A 19,536-nucleotide genomic window follows, 5' to 3' on the forward strand; every position below is an offset into this window, starting at 1 on the left:
GGTTCTCTGGGGCGCAGACGACCTGTTCCTTGGTCTCGCCCCGTAGTTGACTCCCTCCGTCGCTCAGCCGAGATCCGGTCTCTGCGCGGTTCCCTTTCTCTCCGGGACTCCCGTTCACACCCGGACCGGCTCTCCGTGAACTCATCCGCCAGTCTCCCGGCCTCCTGGGGGTTCTCTGGTCTCCGGTCCTTGAGCCACAGCCTCAGTTTGGGTGGGCACGCTTCATAGAACTGCTCCATCATGACCAGCTTGAGCAGCTCCTCTGCGGTCTGGGCTCCGACTCCAGACACCCACTTGCGGCAGTATTGCGCCAGGCGGGAGACCAGATCCACATAGGTCTCCCGTGGCCCTTTCTGTACCCCCCGGAACTTCTTCCTGTACATCTCGGGGGTCAGCCCGAACTTGTGCAGCAGGGCCTCCTTGACTCGGTTGTAATCCCCTGGCTGTAGGTTCTCCAGCTGACTGAGCACTCCGGCCGCCTCCTGGTTCAGTGCGGGGACGAGCTCCTGCAGCCAGTCAGCCGGGGGGACCCGTTGCAGTCCACAGGCCCTCTCAAAGGCACTGAGGAACCCGTCTATGTCACCCATGTCCTTCAGTTGGGCCACCACGAGCCTCTCCAAGCGTCTGGCAGTCCTGGGACCTTGGGGCTCATCCGCACTTGGCGCAGCCGGTGCCCCGCCGGTTCTCCGCTCTGCCATGGCCAGCTCATGCTGTCGCTGCCTCTCTCGGTCTTGGCGCTCCTTCTCTCGATCTTGGCGCTCCTTCTCTCGGTCCTGGCGGTCCTTCTCTCGGTCCTCTACTTCCAATTCCCTGATCCGCAGCTGGATCTCCAGCCGCCGCAGCTCCGCTGGGCTGGCCCCTGCCCTAGATGGGCTACGGCTTGCAGGCCTCCCGGGAGACGCTGTCTCATCTCTCCGGTGGGTTCCAGCGCTCCTCCCCCTCTCTGAGCCTGACACACTCTCAGGGGGGGTCTGGCTGCTTCCCCTGGGGACAAGATCCTGGCCCTGTGGCTGGTCATTCTCTTCCAGCTGGGTAATCAGCTGGGCCTTGGTTGCTTTCTGCACAGGCAAGCCCCTCTCTCTGCACAGCCCCACCAGCTCTGCCTTCAAGAGTTGGGCGTAGGCCATCTGCCCGCTGGTCCCCTCGGTGCAGACTCACCAGTCTAGTGCTGCAGCGCCCCACGATTCCCCGGAACCGCTTCGCTCTGTCTCCAGCACGCCTGGCTCCAGGGCTCTTGCTTCTACTGCGCCTTGTCGCTTGCCGCTGGAAGCTCCATCCACGGGGTGCAGTGCATCCCACCCCTGACACCAGTGTGACGGCACGTTGGGGGTTCCCCGTCTCCTGCACCCCGAAATGGCACAAACAGACTGTACCAGCCAGTGGAATTGAGGGTGGTTTATTGCTCCTCCAGCACAGCGCAGCACAGATGTAATCTGGTTACAGGAACTGGGCTAGGATGCCTCAGGCCCCCTTGAGATGGGGGATACTGGGCCCCTAAACTCCAGCTCCTCTCCCTAGGCTGTCTCATCCATCCTCACAGACAGCCACCAACCAACTCACTAACTTCCAGCCCTGCCCCCCAGCCAAGGCAGCATTCCACCTTCCTTTGTTCCTCTCCATGGGGGGTGTCTGGCCACTGGTTTGCATAGTGACTCATCCTGTTTTGCTGGGTCGTGGTACCCACGGCAGCCAGTGGGGGTTCCCCCAGAGCCAGCAGCATAGAAACCAGCCAGGTACCCCCACTACGTCACACAGGGCATGTCGCCGCCCCCACCCCGGCTGCACCCGTCACACTCCTCTCTCTGTTCCAGCCGCAGCGCCGCGGGAGCCCAGCCTGGGGGAGCTCTCGGCCTCTGACGTCACCCACGACTCCGTCCTGCTCTCCTGGACCGTCCCGGCCGGGGACTTCGACTCCTTCCTCCTCCAGTACAAGGACGCAGAGGGCCAGCCCCAGGCGCTGTCCGTGGACGGAGGATCCCGCACGGTCACCGTCCCCAACCTGGCGCCTTCCCGCCGGTACAAGTTCAACCTCTACGGCGTGTCCGGCCGCAAGCGCCTGGGCCCCCTCTCCACCGACGCCACCACAGGTCAGCGGCTGCTCCCGGGACTCCGGCCCCTTCCCCTTCTGCTGTTTTCCTTTTCAACAGTGGCAGAGGAAGTGATGTGTTAAAATGTATCACAGACACATCAGAGGGTGGACACATGGAGGGAGGGAGGGACGTTTGAACGGGTCGGTGCGCGGATGCATGGGGGGGTGGAAGGATGGAAGGATGGAAGACAGATATGCAAGCTGAGTGCAGTATTGTGGATGTGTGAGTGGACAGACGGACAGACGGACGGAGGGACTGAGGAATGGTGGGGGCCGAATGGGCGCCAGTTTGTATTTCTCCACTGAAGTTGGTAGCTGTGGCTGCCCCAGTCTCTCTCATTCGTTCCTCCTTCCCTCTCTCTCCTCCCATCGGAGCTTGGCTCTCACCCAGGTGTGTGCCGGTGGCTCTGGATCTGGGGTGGCCGTGGGGAACCCAGGAATGTGGGATGCTCCTTGCGGACATGCCCCGTCCGACTGTCTGTGCCCAGCTCTCCTTCCCAGCAACAGGATCCAGCCGTGTCCTGGGGCCAAAGTCTGGGTCTCTCTGCACCGTCCCTCAATTCATCCTCTCTGCAGATCGTCTCTACCCAGGAATAACCTGGCCCTGAAAGGACCCAGCGAGCTGCCCCCCTTGCAAGCTGCACCCTTCACCCCCTCTCTCTGTTCCAGCTGCGGCACCACAGGAGGAACCCAGCCCCCAGCCCAGCCTGGGGGAGCTCTCGGCCTCCGACATCACCCACGACTCCGTCCTGCTCTCCTGGACCATCGACAAGGGGACCTTCGACTCCTTCCTCCTCCAGTACAAGGACGCGGAGGGCCAGCCCCAGGCGCTGCCCGTGGACGGAGGATCCCGCACGGTCACCGTCCCCAACCTGGCGCCTTCCCGCCGGTACAAGTTCAACCTCTACGGCGTGTCCGGCCGCAAGCGCCTGGGCCCCCTCTCCACCGACGCCACCACAGGTCAGCGGCTGCCCCCGGGACTCCGGCCCCTTCCCCTCCCGTCCCCTTTGCCTTGCAGTGTGACATGGACGCAGATCAATGGGCCAGGATCTTGCCATGAAGATACTTTGAACCTTCCAGCCTCCTCAACTAGACTGCTGGCTGTAGACGCAGGGATGGGTGGGTGGGTGGATGGACAGACAGAGAGGTGGTGGGTGGATGAGAGAGGGAAGGATGAGAGGGACAGACAGATGGTAGAATAGATAGATATGTTCGGGGATGGATGGATGGATGGACAAGTGTGCAGGTGCACGGATGGATAGACGAAAGGATGGATAAATAGATGGGTGGATGGATAGATGGGCAAATGCATAAGTGGATGGATGGACGGTAGGTGAATGGACGGACGGGTGGATGGAAAGAGGCAGTGGGGAGAGGCATTTATGGGGATCTTTCCATTGACACTGGTGGCTTTGGTTCACCCTCTTCTCTTTCGCTCTCGTTCCTTCCTTCCCTCTCGCTGCTCCTGCCCCAGCTCCGCACTGAAGTTTGTGCTGGTCCCTCTGGGCCAACCCGGCACGGAGGCAGAAAGGCTGTGGGGGCCCATGGAGCGCGGTACCTTCTTTGCAGACTGTGACGTAGTGGGGGTACTTGCTGGGCTGTGGTGACCTCTGCTGTCTGGGAGTATGGAGGAGACAGCCTAGGGAAAGGGGCTGGAGTTTAGGGGCCCAGTCTCCCCCATCTCAAGGGGGCCTGAGGCATCCTAGCCCAGCTCTGTGACCAGATTCCATCTGTGCTGTGCTGTACCCTGGAGAGGCAATAAACTTCCTCTATTCCACCGGCTGGTGCAGTCTGTTTGTGCCATTTCGGGGTGCAGGAGACGGAGGACCCCCAACGCGCCGTCACACAGACATGCCCCCTCTGTCTGTCTCTCCTGAATTCTTGCCTGTAGCAGGATCTGAATGTGTTGTGGGCCAGTGTCTGGGGCTCCCTGTCCCCTCCCCACATCCGTTCTCTCTGCAGGTCTCCTCTGGCTGGGAATTAACAAGCCCTTGAGATCGTGGTAAGACATGCTCTACCCGGACCGCACCCTTCACCCGCCTCTCTCTGTTCCAGCCGCGGAGCCGCAGGGGGCAAAACCCGCCCTGGAGCCCAGCCTGGGGGAGCTCTCGGCCTCTGACGTCACCCACGACTCCGTCCTGCTCTCCTGGACCGTCCCGGCCGGGGACTTCGACTCCTTCCTCCTCCAGTACAAGGACGCGGAGGGCAAGCCCCAGGCGCTGCGCGTGGACGGAGGATCCCGCACGGTCACCGTCCCCAACCTGGCGCCTTCCCGCCGGTACAAGTTCAACCTCTACGGCGTGTCCGGCCGCAAGCGCCTCGGCCCCGTCTTCACCGACGCCACCACAGGTCAGCGGCTGCCCCCGGGACTCCGGGCCCTTTGTTGTGCAGTGGCAGGAATGCCAATGTCTGAGCCTGATCCTTCTCAAGAAGCTTACTGGGCATTGACTGGCTAGACAGAGGAGTGTGGAAAGGCATGCATGGATGGATGGATGGATGGATGGATGGGGAAAGGCGCTAAGATGGGAGGATGAAGGGATAGATGGAGTTACACGCAGAAAGGTGTGTGGTCGATTTCGGTAAGTATAGACAGTGAGAAGTGTTCGTGTTTGTGTTTGGGTTTGGGTGGATGGGTAGATGGAAGTGCGAGTGGTTGTGTTTGGGTTTGGTTGGATGGACAAACGGAAGTGCGAGTGTTTGTGTTTGTGGTTGGATAGATGGATTGTTGGAAGTGCCAGTGGCTGTTTGGGTTGGGGTGGATGGACAGATGGAAGTGTAGGGGGCTGTGTTTGCGGTAGGTTGGTGCATGGACAGACAGCGGTTTGAGTGGCTGTGTTTGCAGTAGGTTGGTGGACGGATAGATGGAAGTGCCAGTGGTGTTTGGGTTTGGGTGGACGGACAGACGGAAATACAGATGGCTGTGTTTGCGGTTGGTTGGTGGACGGACAGACGGCGGTTTGAGTGGTTGCGTTTGCAGTAGGTTGGTGGACGGACAGACGGAAGTGCGAGTGTTTGTGTTTGTGTTTGGGTGGACGGACAGACGGAAGTGCAGGGGGATGTGTTTGTGGTTGGTTGGTGGATGGACAGATGGCGGTTTGAGTGGCTGTGTTTGCGGTTGGTTGGGGGACAGACAGACGGAAGTGTGGCCGGATGGGTGTTGTGAGGAACTCCTGGGGCTGTGTCCATGGGTATCAGGCCAGGTGGCGCTGTCTGCGCCCAGGCTGGGTGCGGTGGCAGACGCACATGTCCGTGTGGTACAGCGATGGGCGTGGGCTGGGATGGATGGGGGCGCTTTCCCCGCGGGGCTCTTCCCACTGACGGTGGCTTGGTTCACCCCCTTTTCTCTCTCTCTCTCTTGCTCATCCTTCCTCCCCTCCCCCCTCCCGTCCCAGCTCCGCCTTTCCCGAGGTTTGCGCCAGTCGCCCTGGGCCAGCCCCTGCATGGAGGCAGCGTGGCCAAGGGCAAACAAGGAATGTGGGATCCTCTTTGCAGACATGCCCTGTCCGTCTGTCTGTCTGTCCCCAGCTCCAGGATCCAGCTGTGTCCTGAGCTGGTCCCTGGCACTGCCTGCATTCCCTCTCCCAAGAATCCTCCCTGAAGGTCCCCTTGGGCAGTGAACTGCCCACAACCCAGCCTGCACCCTTCACCCCTCTCTGTTCCAATCACAGCGCCGCGGGAGGCACCCGCCCCCCAACCCAGCCTGGGGGAGCTCTCCGCCTCCGACATCACCCACGAGTCCGTCCTGCTCTCCTGGACCGTCCCGGCCGGGGACTTCGACTCCTTCCTCCTCCAGTACAAGGACGCGGAGGGCCGGCCCCAGGCGCTGCCCATGGATGGAGGATCCCGCACGGTCACCGTCCCCAACCTGGCGCCTTCCCGCCGATACAAGTTCAACCTCTACGGCGTGTCCGGCCGCAAGCGCCTGGGCCCCGTCTCCACCGACGCCACCACAGGTCAGCGGCTGTTCCCGGGACGCCGGCCCCTTCCCCTCCCGCCCCCTTTGCGTTGCAGTGTCCAGGACCTTCCCAGAAAGTTGCTTCCAAAGCTCCAGCCTCCAGGAAGAGAGTGACAGCCATTGACTGGACAGAGAGGAGTGTGTGGATGGGGGTGAGTGGAGGGAGGAAGGGATGGATGGATGGACAGATGGACAGACAGGTAGATGGACGGCTGTCTAAGGAGGTGGACAGAGATGGAGGGATGGATTGAGAATTGGGTAGATGGATGGATGGGAGGATGGATGGATGGATATGTAGAGGGGTGGGTGGATGAACGGAGGGTTGGATGGACGCCGGTGTAGAGGGACGGATGGATGGATGGATGGATGGATGCTCAGAGGGATGGATGGATGCACAAAGAGATGGAGGGATGGATGAATGAGTAGAGGGGTGGGTGGGCGGAGGGATGGATGGATGAGTAGAGGGGTGGTTGGGCGGAGGGATGGATGGATGAGTAGAGGGGTGGGTGGTCGGAGGGATGGATGGATGAGTAGAGGGGTGGATGGTTGGAGGGATGGATGGATGAGTAGAGGGGTGGGCAGATGGATGGATGAATGAGTAGAGGGGTGGGTGGTCGGAGGGATGGATGGATGAGTAGAGGGGTGGGTGGTCGGAGGGATGGATGGATGAGTAGAGGGGTGGGTGGTCGGAGGGATGGATGGATGAGTAGAGGGGTGGGCGGTTGGAGGGATGGATGGATGGATGAGTAGAGGGGTGGGAGGACAGACGAAGGGTTGGATGGATGGATGAGTAGAGGGGTGGGTGGAGGGATGGATGGATGAGTAGAGGGTTGGGTGGTCGGAGGGATGGATGGATGAGTAGAGGGGTGGGTGGGCGGAGGGATGGATGGATGAGTAGAGGGGTGGGTGGTCGGAGGGATGGATGGATGAGTAGAGGGGTGGTTGGGCGGAGGGATGGATGGATGGATGAGTAGAGGGGTGGGTGGTCGGAGGGATGGATGGATGAGTAGAGGGGTGGATGGTTGGAGGGATGGATGGATGAGTAGAGGGGTGGGCAGATGGATGGATGAGTAGAGGGGTGGGCGGACGGACGAAGGGTTGGATGGATGGATGAGTAGAGGTGTGGTTGGAGGGATGGATGGATGAGTAGAGGGGTGGGTGGTCGGAGGGATGGATGGATGAGTAGAGGGGTGGGTGGGCGGAGGGATGGATGGATGAGTAGAGGGTTGGGCGGTCGGAGGGATGGATGGATGAGTAGAGGGGTGGGTGGATGGATGGATGGATGAGTAGATGGGTGGGCGGACGGACGAAGGGTTGGATGGATTCAGGTGCACAGGGATGGAGGGATAGATGGACAGATGGATGGATGCACAGGGGGATGGAAGGATGGATGAGTAGAGGGGTGGATGGATGGAGGGACGAAGGGTTGGATGGATTCAGGTGCACAGGGATGGAGGGATGGATGGACAGATGGATGGATGTACAGAGGGATGGAGGGATGGATGAGTAGAGGGGTGGATGGATGGAGGGATGAAGGGTTGGATGGATTCAGGTGCACAGGGATGGAGGGATGGATGGACAGACGGATAGATGCACAGGGGGATGGAAGGATGGATGCACAGAGGGATGGATGGACAGATGGATGGATGCATGGAGGGATGGATGGACAGACGGATGGATGCACAGAGGGATGGAGGGATGGATGGACAGACGGATGGATGCATAGAGGGATGGAGCGATGGACGTATTTGGAGATTGAGGAGTAGCCTGGACTCTGGTTGCCGGTGAGAATCTTTCCATTGACATTGGTGGAATGTGGGATCCTGTTTGCAGACATGCCCCGTCCGTCTGTCTGTCTGGGCCCAGCTCTTCTTCCCTGCAGCAGGATCCGGCCGTTCCCTGGGGTCTCCCTGCAGCATCCTTCCACTAATGCTCACTGCAGATCCTCCCCTGGCTGGGAATAGCCTGGCCCTGGAAGGCCCCAGTGAGCCTACAAGGGCCCCGCAAGGACCCTGGCTGCACCCTTCACCCCCTCTCTCTGTTCCAGCCACAAAACCGCAGGAGGAACCCACCCCCCAGCCCAGCCTGGGGGATCTCTCGGCCTCTGATATCACCCACGACTCCGTCCTGCTCTCCTGGACTGTCCCGGCCGGGGACTTCGACTCCTTCCTCCTCCAGTACAAGGACGCGGAGGGCCGGCTCCAGGCGCTGCCCGTGAACAGGGAAACCCGCACGGTCACCGTCCCCAACCTGGCGCCTTCCCGCCGGTACAAGTTCAACCTCTACGGCGTGTCCGGCCGCAAGCGCCTTGGCCCTGTCTCCACCGACGCCACCACAGGTCAGCGGCTGCCCCCAGGACGCCGGCCCCTTCCCTGGAATAAATTGCCTGTGGGGGGGGGGGGGTTGTGGAGTCTCCATCCCTGGAGATATTGCAGAGCAGGTTGGACAGACTCCGGTCAGGGGTGGTCTAGACAGTGCTGGGCCCTGCCGTGAGGGCAGGGGACCGGACTCGATGACCTCTCAGGATCCCTGCCAGTCCCAGTGCTCTAGGATTGTGCGGTGGATGGGAGGGGTGGACGGGTGGAGCTGTGGGATGTGTAAGGATGGCTGGAGAAGGTGGAACCAGCTGTGGGGTGATGGGGGTCACTCGTGTGGGGGTGACCCTGGTGCCAGGAGGCAGCTGGAGGGGCTGTGATGGGTCTGATCATGGATGCCTGGTGAGATGGACGTGACAGGGTGTGACGGCACGTTGGGGGTTCCCCGTCTCCTGCACCCCGAAATGGCACAAACAGACTGTACCAGCCAGTGGAATTGAGGGTGGTTTATTGCTCCTCCAGCACAGCGCAGCACAGATGTAATCTGGTTACAGGAACTGGGCTAGGATGCCTCAGGCCCCCTTGAGATGGGGGATACTGGGCCCCTAAACTCCAGCTCCTCTCCCTAGGCTGTCTCATCCATCCTCACAGACAGCCACCAACCAACTCACTAACTTCCAGCCCTGCCCCCCAGCCAAGGCAGCATTCCACCTTCCTTTGTTCCTCTCCATGGGGGGTGTCTGGCCACTGGTTTGCATAGTGACTCATCCTGTTTTGCTGGGTCGTGGTACCCACGGCAGCCAGTGGGGGTTCCCCCAGAGCCAGCAGCATAGAAACCAGCCAGGTACCCCCACTACGTCACAGTTCTCCCCCCTCCGAGAGCGAACTGAGCAGGGTCACTCTGCTCGTGACCTGGGGAAGTTCGGGTCCTCTGCGTGGGAACCTGCCCCGGGGACATGGGTGCTCCCCTTGACTCAGGCCGGCCGTGGCAAGGCCCCACATGAATTGGCTTCCCTCTGTCCACTCGCCGCCCCGCTCCAGGGCGACTGGCGCAGGCCTGTCCTCGGGGGTCACACCCACCCTTCTGCTGGCCTTGATCTCTGGCCAGGGTCTCTCGGGCTGGGGCCATGAGCCCAGCGAGCCTTCTCTGGACAGCCAGGGCGGCTTCCACCCCCGATGCTCCATCCAGGGAGGACTTCCCCTCCCATAACTCTCTCAGCAAGCCCAGAGGGTCTATCTGGGGTAGAGACCCCCAAGCCGCTTTCCTCCTGTCTTGGGCCTTCCCGCCCCTCTGGCAGGAGTCACAGGACCGGCAGTACCGCTGCACGGCTGTAAAGATTCCCGGCCAATAGAAGTGCTGGAGCAGCTTCAGCCGGGTGCTCCGGATCCCCCGGTGGCCCCCAACGGGGACATCGTGGGCCAAATACAGCAGCTCGAGGCGATACTTTCGGGGGACGACCAGCTGCCGCTGGACCCCCCATGCCCTCGCCTTCCTGGGGGGGAGCCACTCACGGAACAGGAGCCCACGCTCCCGCAGGAATCTCTCCTGGCCACCTCTCCCCCGGGGCTGAGCTGCACGGAGGCCAGCCTGGTCCCTCAGCCTCTGCAAGGAGGGGTCTGCCTGCACCTCAGCCTGGAATTCAGCTGCTGAGGCAGGGATCGGGACCTGTCCCCCACCTCTGCCTAGGTCCGGAGTCCCAGCCTGGCTGGACCCCGTGTCCACTGGGATGGGACCCTGAGGACGCTGCCAGGAGTCCTTCCCTGGACCCACGTTGTCAGCCCCCCGCTGGCTCTGGCTCCGGGTAGTGACTAGAGCCCGCTGGGATTCATGGGGCCACTCCTCTAGGTCGTTCCCCATCAGCACCTCGGTGGGCAAGTGCGGGTGCACCCCCACTTCCTTGAGGCCTTCCTTCGCCCCCCATTTCAGATGCACCCTGGCTACAGGCACCTTAAACGGGGACCCGTCTATGCCCTTCAGGGTCAGCTGCGCGTGGGGTAGTATCCGCTCCGGGGCCACTATGTCGGATCGGGCCAGAGTCACCTCCGCCCCCGTGTCCCAGAAGCCCGTCACCTTCCTACCATCCACCTCCAGGGGTATGAGGCACTCGCTCCGCAGGGGCCGTCCTGCCCCCACCCGGTACACGGAGAAATCCGCCTCCTGAGAATCAGACCTCCCAGGGGAGGTGCACTGAGCATCCTTCCCCTCTCTCTGAGCTGAGGTTTGCCTGCCAGCCCCTGCCTCTGGGGCAGCCTGCCCTTCCTCCCGCCCCAGCCAGTTAACCCTGGAAAGTCCCCGGTCCTGGGACCTGGTGCACTGAGCCCTCTTGTGGCCTTTTTGCCCACAGCGATGGCAAGTTAGGCTTTGGGCTGTCTCTGTCCAGGCCCTGGCTGGTTCTCTGGGGCGCAGACGACCTGTTCCTTGGTCTCGCCCCGTAGTTGACTCCCTCCGTCGCTCAGCCGAGATCCGGTCTCTGCGCGGTTCCCTTTCTCTCCGGGACTCCCGTTCACACCCGGACCGGCTCTCCGTGAACTCATCCGCCAGTCTCCCGGCCTCCTGGGGGTTCTCTGGTCTCCGGTCCTTGAGCCACAGCCTCAGTTTGGGTGGGCACGCTTCATAGAACTGCTCCATCATGACCAGCTTGAGCAGCTCCTCTGCGGTCTGGGCTCCGACTCCAGACACCCACTTGCGGCAGTATTGCGCCAGGCGGGAGACCAGATCCACATAGGTCTCCCGTGGCCCTTTCTGTACCCCCCGGAACTTCTTCCTGTACATCTCGGGGGTCAGCCCGAACTTGTGCAGCAGGGCCTCCTTGACTCGGTTGTAATCCCCTGGCTGTAGGTTCTCCAGCTGACTGAGCACTCCGGCCGCCTCCTGGTTCAGTGCGGGGACGAGCTCCTGCAGCCAGTCAGCCGGGGGGACCCGTTGCAGTCCACAGGCCCTCTCAAAGGCACTGAGGAACCCGTCTATGTCACCCATGTCCTTCAGTTGGGCCACCACGAGCCTCTCCAAGCGTCTGGCAGTCCTGGGACCTTGGGGCTCATCCGCACTTGGCGCAGCCGGTGCCCCGCCGGTTCTCCGCTCTGCCATGGCCAGCTCATGCTGTCGCTGCCTCTCTCGGTCTTGGCGCTCCTTCTCTCGATCTTGGCGCTCCTTCTCTCGGTCCTGGCGGTCCTTCTCTCGGTCCTCTACTTCCAATTCCCTGATCCGCAGCTGGATCTCCAGCCGCCGCAGCTCCGCTGGGCTGGCCCCTGCCCTAGATGGGCTACGGCTTGCAGGCCTCCCGGGAGACGCTGTCTCATCTCTCCGGTGGGTTCCAGCGCTCCTCCCCCTCTCTGAGCCTGACACACTCTCAGGGGGGGTCTGGCTGCTTCCCCTGGGGACAAGATCCTGGCCCTGTGGCTGGTCATTCTCTTCCAGCTGGGTAATCAGCTGGGCCTTGGTTGCTTTCTGCACAGGCAAGCCCCTCTCTCTGCACAGCCCCACCAGCTCTGCCTTCAAGAGTTGGGCGTAGGCCATCTGCCCGCTGGTCCCCTCGGTGCAGACTCACCAGTCTAGTGCTGCAGCGCCCCACGATTCCCCGGAACCGCTTCGCTCTGTCTCCAGCACGCCTGGCTCCAGGGCTCTTGCTTCTACTGCGCCTTGTCGCTTGCCGCTGGAAGCTCCATCCACGGGGTGCAGTGCATCCCACCCCTGACACCAGTGTGACGGCACGTTGGGGGTTCCCCGTCTCCTGCACCCCGAAATGGCACAAACAGACTGTACCAGCCAGTGGAATTGAGGGTGGTTTATTGCTCCTCCAGCACAGCGCAGCACAGATGTAATCTGGTTACAGGAACTGGGCTAGGATGCCTCAGGCCCCCTTGAGATGGGGGATACTGGGCCCCTAAACTCCAGCTCCTCTCCCTAGGCTGTCTCATCCATCCTCACAGACAGCCACCAACCAACTCACTAACTTCCAGCCCTGCCCCCCAGCCAAGGCAGCATTCCACCTTCCTTTGTTCCTCTCCATGGGGGGTGTCTGGCCACTGGTTTGCATAGTGACTCATCCTGTTTTGCTGGGTCGTGGTACCCACGGCAGCCAGTGGGGGTTCCCCCAGAGCCAGCAGCATAGAAACCAGCCAGGTACCCCCACTACGTCACACAGGGCATGTCGCCGCCCCCACCCCGGCTGCACCCGTCACACTCCTCTCTCTGTTCCAGCCGCAGCGCCGCGGGAGCCCAGCCTGGGGGAGCTCTCGGCCTCTGACGTCACCCACGACTCCGTCCTGCTCTCCTGGACCGTCCCGGCCGGGGACTTCGACTCCTTCCTCCTCCAGTACAAGGACGCAGAGGGCCAGCCCCAGGCGCTGTCCGTGGACGGAGGATCCCGCACGGTCACCGTCCCCAACCTGGCGCCTTCCCGCCGGTACAAGTTCAACCTCTACGGCGTGTCCGGCCGCAAGCGCCTGGGCCCCCTCTCCACCGACGCCACCACAGGTCAGCGGCTGCTCCCGGGACTCCGGCCCCTTCCCCTTCTGCTGTTTTCCTTTTCAACAGTGGCAGAGGAAGTGATGTGTTAAAATGTATCACAGACACATCAGAGGGTGGACACATGGAGGGAGGGAGGGACGTTTGAACGGGTCGGTGCGCGGATGCATGGGGGGGTGGAAGGATGGAAGGATGGAAGACAGATATGCAAGCTGAGTGCAGTATTGTGGATGTGTGAGTGGACAGACGGACAGACGGACGGAGGGACTGAGGAATGGTGGGGGCCGAATGGGCGCCAGTTTGTATTTCTCCACTGAAGTTGGTAGCTGTGGCTGCCCCAGTCTCTCTCATTCGTTCCTCCTTCCCTCTCTCTCCTCCCATCGGAGCTTGGCTCTCACCCAGGTGTGTGCCGGTGGCTCTGGATCTGGGGTGGCCGTGGGGAACCCAGGAATGTGGGATGCTCCTTGCGGACATGCCCCGTCCGACTGTCTGTGCCCAGCTCTCCTTCCCAGCAACAGGATCCAGCCGTGTCCTGGGGCCAAAGTCTGGGTCTCTCTGCACCGTCCCTCAATTCATCCTCTCTGCAGATCGTCTCTACCCAGGAATAACCTGGCCCTGAAAGGACCCAGCGAGCTGCCCCCCTTGCAAGCTGCACCCTTCACCCCCTCTCTCTGTTCCAGCTGCGGCACCACAGGAGGAACCCAGCCCCCAGCCCAGCCTGGGGGAGCTCTCGGCCTCCGACATCACCCACGACTCCGTCCTGCTCTCCTGGACCATCGACAAGGGGACCTTCGACTCCTTCCTCCTCCAGTACAAGGACGCGGAGGGCCAGCCCCAGGCGCTGCCCGTGGATGGAGGATCCCGCACGGTCACCGTCCCCAACCTGGCGCCTTCCCGCCGGTACAAGTTCAGCCTCTACGGCGTGTCCGGCCGCAAGCGCCTGGGCCCCGTCTCCACCGATGTCACCACAGGTCAGCGGCTGCTCCCGGGACGCCGGCCCCTTCCCTGGAATAAATTGCCCAGGGGGGTTGTGGAGTCTCCATCCCTGGAGATATTGAGGAGCAGGTTGGACAGACTCCGGTCAGGGATGGTCTAGACAGTGCTGGGCCCTGCCGTGAGGGCAGGGGACCGGACTCGATGACCTCTCAGGATCCCTGCCAGTCCCAGTGCTCTAGGATTGTGCGGTGGATGGGAGGGGTGGACGGGTGGAGCTGTGGGATGTGTAAGGATGGATGGAGAAGGTGGAACCAGCTGGGGGGCGATGGGGGTCACTCGTGTGGGGGTGACCTTTGTGCCAGGATGTGACGTAGTGGGGGTACTTGCTGGGCTGTGGTGACCCCTGCTGTCTGGAGCAAGAACCAGCAGGGAAAACCTCACTAGGCAGAGGTAATGCCAAACTTGTTGAACCAGTGGCCAGACACCCCCCATGGAGAGGAACAAAGGAAGGTGGATGCTGCCCTGGCTGGGGGGCAGGGCTGGTGGAGGGTTAGTTAGTTCCTCTCTGGAAGGCAGGGTATAAGGAGCTGGGGAGGGGGCTGGGACTCCCCTATCTCAAGGGGGGGCACTGAGGCCTCTTAGCCCCAGTTCCTGTAACCAGATTACATCTGTGCTGCGCTGTGCTGGAGGAGCAATAAACCACCCTCAATTCCACTGGCTGGTGCAGTCTGTTTGTGCCATTTCGGGGTGCAGGAGACGGGGAACCCCCAACGCGCCGTCACACAGGAGGCAGCTGGAGGGGCTGTGATGGGTCTGATCATGGATGCCTGGCGAGATGGACGTGACTGGGCATGTAGCTGCCCCCACCCCGGCTGCACCTGTCACCCTCCTCTCTCTATTACAGCCGCGGCACCGCGGGAGCCCAGCCTGGGGGAGCTCTCGGCCTCTGATATCACCCACGACTCCGTCCTGCTCTCCTGGACCGTCCCAGCTGGGGACTTCGACTCCTTCCTCCTCCAGTACAAGGACGCGGAGGGCCAGCCCCAGGCGCTGCCCGTGGACGGAGGATCCCGCACGGTCACCGTCCCCAACCTGGCGCCTTCCCGCCGGTACAAGTTCAACCTCTACGGCGTGTCCGGCCGCAAGCGCCTGGGCCCCCTCTCCACCGACGCCACCACAGGTCAGCGGCTGCTCCCGGAGCCCTTTGTGCACCCTTTCCTGTTGCACAGTGGCAGAGGAAGTTATGTGTTAAGATGTCTGCATAGAGGTGTATCAGAGGGTGGTTGAATGGATGGACAGGTGGGTAGGTAGGTGAAGGGATGGATGGATGAATGGTTTAGTGAGTAGGTGGGTTGGTGGATGGATGGATGGTTGGGTGGACGGATGTATGGAAGGATGTATGGGTGCATGGGTGGACAGACCAATGGATGGACAGACGGACAGACGGACAGACAGATGGATGGGTGGGTGTATGAATGGATGGACTTATGGGTGGGTGGGTGGCTTAAAATATGGATGGGTGGGTGGATGTATGTGTGGGTAGATGGGTGGGAAGATGGATAGATGGACAGGAAAGTGGGTGACTGGTTGGATGGGTGAGTGGGTGGATGGACGGGTGAGCGAGTGTGTGGATGGACAGATGGTTTGTGACTGGACAGAAGGACAACTGGCAGGCTGGAGGGGTGTGTGCTGGGACGAGTGGATGGAGAATGGATGATTTTCGGGCAGACGAATGGCCGTCTTGTGGGTGTGGGGGTGTGTGTGGAAGGACGGATGGATGTGCAGACCCAGTGGGGTAGGAGGCTGTCTGAGGACAGATGGCCTACAGGGTTGGGTGTGGGGTATAAGTGGGTGGGGGGGCGGGTGTAGAAGGACAGATGGATGTGCAGACTCAGTGGGGTAGGAGGCTGTCTGAGGACAGATGGCCTACAGGGTTGGGTGTGGGGTATAAGTGGGTGTGGGGGGGGGTGTAGAAGGACGGATGGATGTGCAGACCCAGTGGGGTAGGAGGCTGTCTGAGGATAGATGGCCTACAGGGTTGGGTGTGGGGTATAAGTGGGTGTGGGGGGGGGTGTAGAAGGACGGATGGATGTGCAGACCCAGTGGGGTAGGAGGCTGTCTGAGGACAGATGGCCTGCAGGGTTGGGTGTGGGGGAGGGGGGGGTGTAGAAGGACGGATGGATGTGCAGACCCAGTGGGGTAGGAGGCTGTCTGAGGACAGATGGCCTGCAGGGTTGGGTGTGGGGTATAAGTGGGTGTGGGGGGGGGGTGTAGAAGGACGGATGGATGTGCAGACCCAGTGGGGTAGGAGGCTGTCTGAGGACAGATGGCCTGCAGGGTTGGGTGTGGGGGAGGGGGGGGTGTAGAAGGACGGATGGATGTGCAGACCCAGTGGGGTAGGAGGCTGTCTGAGGACAGATGGCCTGCAGGGTTGGGTGTGGGGGAGGGGGGGGTGTAGAAGGACGGATGGATGTGCAGACCCAGTGGGGTAGGAGGCTGTCTGAGGACAGATGGCCTGCAGGGTTGGGTGTGGGGTATAAGTGGGTGTGGGGGGGGTGCACAGCCCGATGGAGGCAGCCCTGTTCCGTGGGGTGGATGGATGCCTGCCTCTGTATGGGAACAAAGGGTGAGCGTGCTTGGGAGTTAAGGGACGGTCGAGGAGCGCATGAGGAGATGGACAAGTGCACAGGTGCCGACTTCCTCCTTGCTCTGGTAGGAACTCAACCCCTGATTCAACCCAGGCCCCTTTCCCCATCTCTGCCCCCGGCTCTGCCCGCCTCTTCCCTCCTCCACCCCTTCCCCGAGCACTTCCAGCACCCCACGACACAGCTGTTCGGGAGGGCGGGGGAGGAGGTGTTTGCTGGGGCGGCTGAAGGACAGGTGTGTGCTGCTTGCTCTGGGCCAACGGAGGCGGGATGGTCGGGGGTAAACCGGGCAATACAGACTCCCCTTTGCAGACATGCCCCGTCTGTCTGTCCCCCCAGCTGTCCTTCCCAGGAGCAGGACACCACTGTGCGCTGGGGCTGGTCCCTGAGACTCCTGCCATCTCTCTGCTCATCCCCCCGCAGGTCCCCTCTGGCTGGGAACATGCCAGCCCCCCAAGACCCCAGCAAGCTGCTCCCTATCCCAGCTGCACCCTTCACCCCTCTCTCTGTTCCACCTGCAGCACCACAGACGGAGCAACCTGCCCCCCAGCCCAGCCTGGGGGAGCTCTCGGCCTCCGACATCACCCACGACTCCGTCCTGCTCTCCTGGACCGTCCCGGCCGGGGACTTCGACTCCTTCCTCCTCCAGTACAAGGACGCAGAGGGCCAGCCCCAGGCGCTGTCCGTGGACGGAGGATCCCGCACGGTCACTGTCCCCAACCTGGCGCCTTCCCACCGATACAAGTTCAACCTCTACGGCGTGTCCGGCCGCAAGCGCCTGGGCCCCCTCTCCACCGATGCCACCACAGGTCAGCGGCTGCCCCCGGGACGCCGGCCCCTTCCTCTTTAGTTCTTTTCCCTGGAGCTCAGCGAGGACACTGGCCACGGGGCCAGCATGTTCCCAGAGAGAGAAATCCCAGCCGCCGTAATATGGTCACCAGGGAATCAGTGGATAAATAGCTTGGGGGTGGAGTCAGATGGAAGGTTAGAGTTGTGGGTAGATGGGTGTATACGTGGAAGGCCGGCCGACTGGCCAGCCGTGTGTAAAGGGTTATACAGGAGTGGGAAGTGGGAGCGGTTGGTGGATGAGTTTGTGGATAGTCTGTGTGGGGATGGATGGACAGGGGAGGGGGACTTGTGTGGGGATGGACAGGTGGGTGGGAGGAGCCATGTGCGGATGGATGGATGGACAGGTAGGTGGGTGGATCTGTGTCGGGATGGATGGATGGATGGTTGGACAGGTGGGCGAGTGGATCTGTGTCGGGATGAATGGATGGACAGGTGGGTGGATGGATCCATGTGGGGACGGGGCTGTGGGAATCCCCGCTTGTGGGGTCCTTTTTCCAGACATACCCCATCCATCTTTCTGTCCTCAGCTCTCCTTTGCAGCACAGAGCTCAGCTGTGCCATGGGGTGGGCCCTGGAACCCGCCTCACCTTCCCACTGCAGACCTCCTCTGGCTAAGAATAACCCAGCCCCCAAGCCAGCCCAACCCTGGCCTCACCATTCAACCTCTCTCTGTTCCAGCCGCAGAGCCACAGGAGGAACCCACCCCCCAACCAAGCCTGGGGGAGCTCTCGGCCTCCGACGTCACCCACGACTCCGTCCGGCTCTCCTGGACCGTCCCGGCCGGGGACTTCGACTCCTTCCTCCTCCAGTACAAGGACGCGGAGGGCAAGCCCCAGGCGCTGTCTGTGGACGGAGGATCCCGCACGGTCACCGTCCCCAACCTGGCGCCTTCCCGCCGATACAAGTTCAACCTCTACGGCGTGTCCGGCCGCAAGCGCCTGGGCCCCGTCTCCACCGACGCCACCACAGGTCAGCGGCTGCCCCTGGGACGCCGGCCCCTTCCTCTTTAGCTCTTTTCCCTGGAGCTCAGCGAGGACACTGGCCACGGGGCCAGCATGTTCCCAGAGAGAGAAATCCCAGCCGCCGTAATATGGTCACCAGGGAATCAGTGGATAAATAGCTTGGGGGTGGAGTCAGATGGAAGGTTAGAGTTGTGGGTAGATGGGTGTATATGTGGAAGGCCGGCCGACTGGCCAGCCGTGTGTAAAGGGTTATACAGGAGTGGGAAGTGGGAGCGGTTGGTGGATGAGTTTGTGGATAGTCTGTGTGGGGATGGATGGACAGGGGAGGGGGACTTGTGTGGGGATGGACAGGTGGGTGGGAGGAGCCGTGTGCGGATGGATGGAGGGACAGGTAGGTGGGTGGATCTGTGTCGGGATGGATGGATAGATGGTTGGACAGGTGGGCGAGTGGATCTGTGTCGGGATGAATGGATGGACAGGTGGGCGGGTGGATCCGTGTGGGGATGGATGGATGGACAGGTGGGCGAGTGGATCTGTGTTGGGATGAATGGATGGACAGGTGGGCGGGTGGATCCATGTGGGGACGGGGCTGTGGGAATCCCCGCTTGTGGGGTCCTTTTTCCAGACATACCCCATCCATCTTTCTGTCCCCAGCTCTCCTTTGCAGCACAGAGCTCAGCTGTGCCATGGGGTGGGCCCTGGAACCCGCCTCACCTTCCCCCTGCAGACCTCCTCTGGCTAAGAATAACCCAGCCCCCAAGCCAGCCCAAGCCTGGCCTCACCATTCAACCCCTCTCTGTTCCAGCCGCAGAGCCACAGGAGGAACCCACCCCCCAACCAAGCCTGGGGGAGCTCTCAGCCTCCGACGTCACCCACGACTCCGTCCTGCTCTCCTGGACCGTCCCGGCCGGGGACTTCGACTCCTTCCTCCTCCAGTACAAGGACGCGGAGGGCAAGCCCCAGGCGCTGCGCGTGGACGGGGCATCCCGCACGGTCACCGTCCCCAACCTGGCGCCTTCCCACCGATACAAGTTCAATCTCTACGGCGTGTCCGGCCGCAAGCGCCTGGGCCCCCTCTCCACTGACGCCACCACAGGTCAGCGGCTGCCCCCGGGACGCCGGCCCCTTCCTCTTTAGCTCTTTTCCCTGGAGCTCAGCGAGGACACTGGCCACGGGGCCAGCATGTTCCCAGAGAGAGAAATCCCAGCCGCCGTAATATGGTCACCAGGGAATCAGTGGATAAATAGCTTGGGGGTGGAGTCAGACGGAAGGTTAGAGTTGTGGGTAGATGGGTGTATACGTGGAAGGCCGGCCGAC

At 61.9% G+C, this 19,536-nt stretch overlaps 1 protein-coding gene across 1 annotated transcript in view; it reads left to right on the plus strand.

Moving 5' to 3' along the window:
- LOC102459430 (tenascin-X) overlaps positions 1–19,536 on the plus strand; it is a 91,830-nt gene that overhangs the window by 26,299 nt on the left and 45,995 nt on the right. The window contains 12 exon segments of the mRNA XM_075918443.1: positions 1,812–2,087; positions 2,759–3,052; positions 3,859–3,878; positions 4,153–4,438; positions 5,758–6,042; positions 8,092–8,382; positions 12,561–12,836; positions 13,508–13,798; positions 14,668–14,943; positions 16,930–17,217; positions 17,936–18,226; positions 19,025–19,315. Coding sequence (XP_075774558.1) covers positions 1,812–2,087; positions 2,759–3,052; positions 3,859–3,878; positions 4,153–4,438; positions 5,758–6,042; positions 8,092–8,382; positions 12,561–12,836; positions 13,508–13,798; positions 14,668–14,943; positions 16,930–17,217; positions 17,936–18,226; positions 19,025–19,315 — 3,165 coding nt within the window.

The sequence above is a fragment of the Pelodiscus sinensis genome, unplaced genomic scaffold (assembly GCF_049634645.1).
Source record: "Pelodiscus sinensis isolate JC-2024 unplaced genomic scaffold, ASM4963464v1 ctg203, whole genome shotgun sequence".
Taxonomy (NCBI): Eukaryota; Metazoa; Chordata; order Testudines; family Trionychidae; genus Pelodiscus; species Pelodiscus sinensis.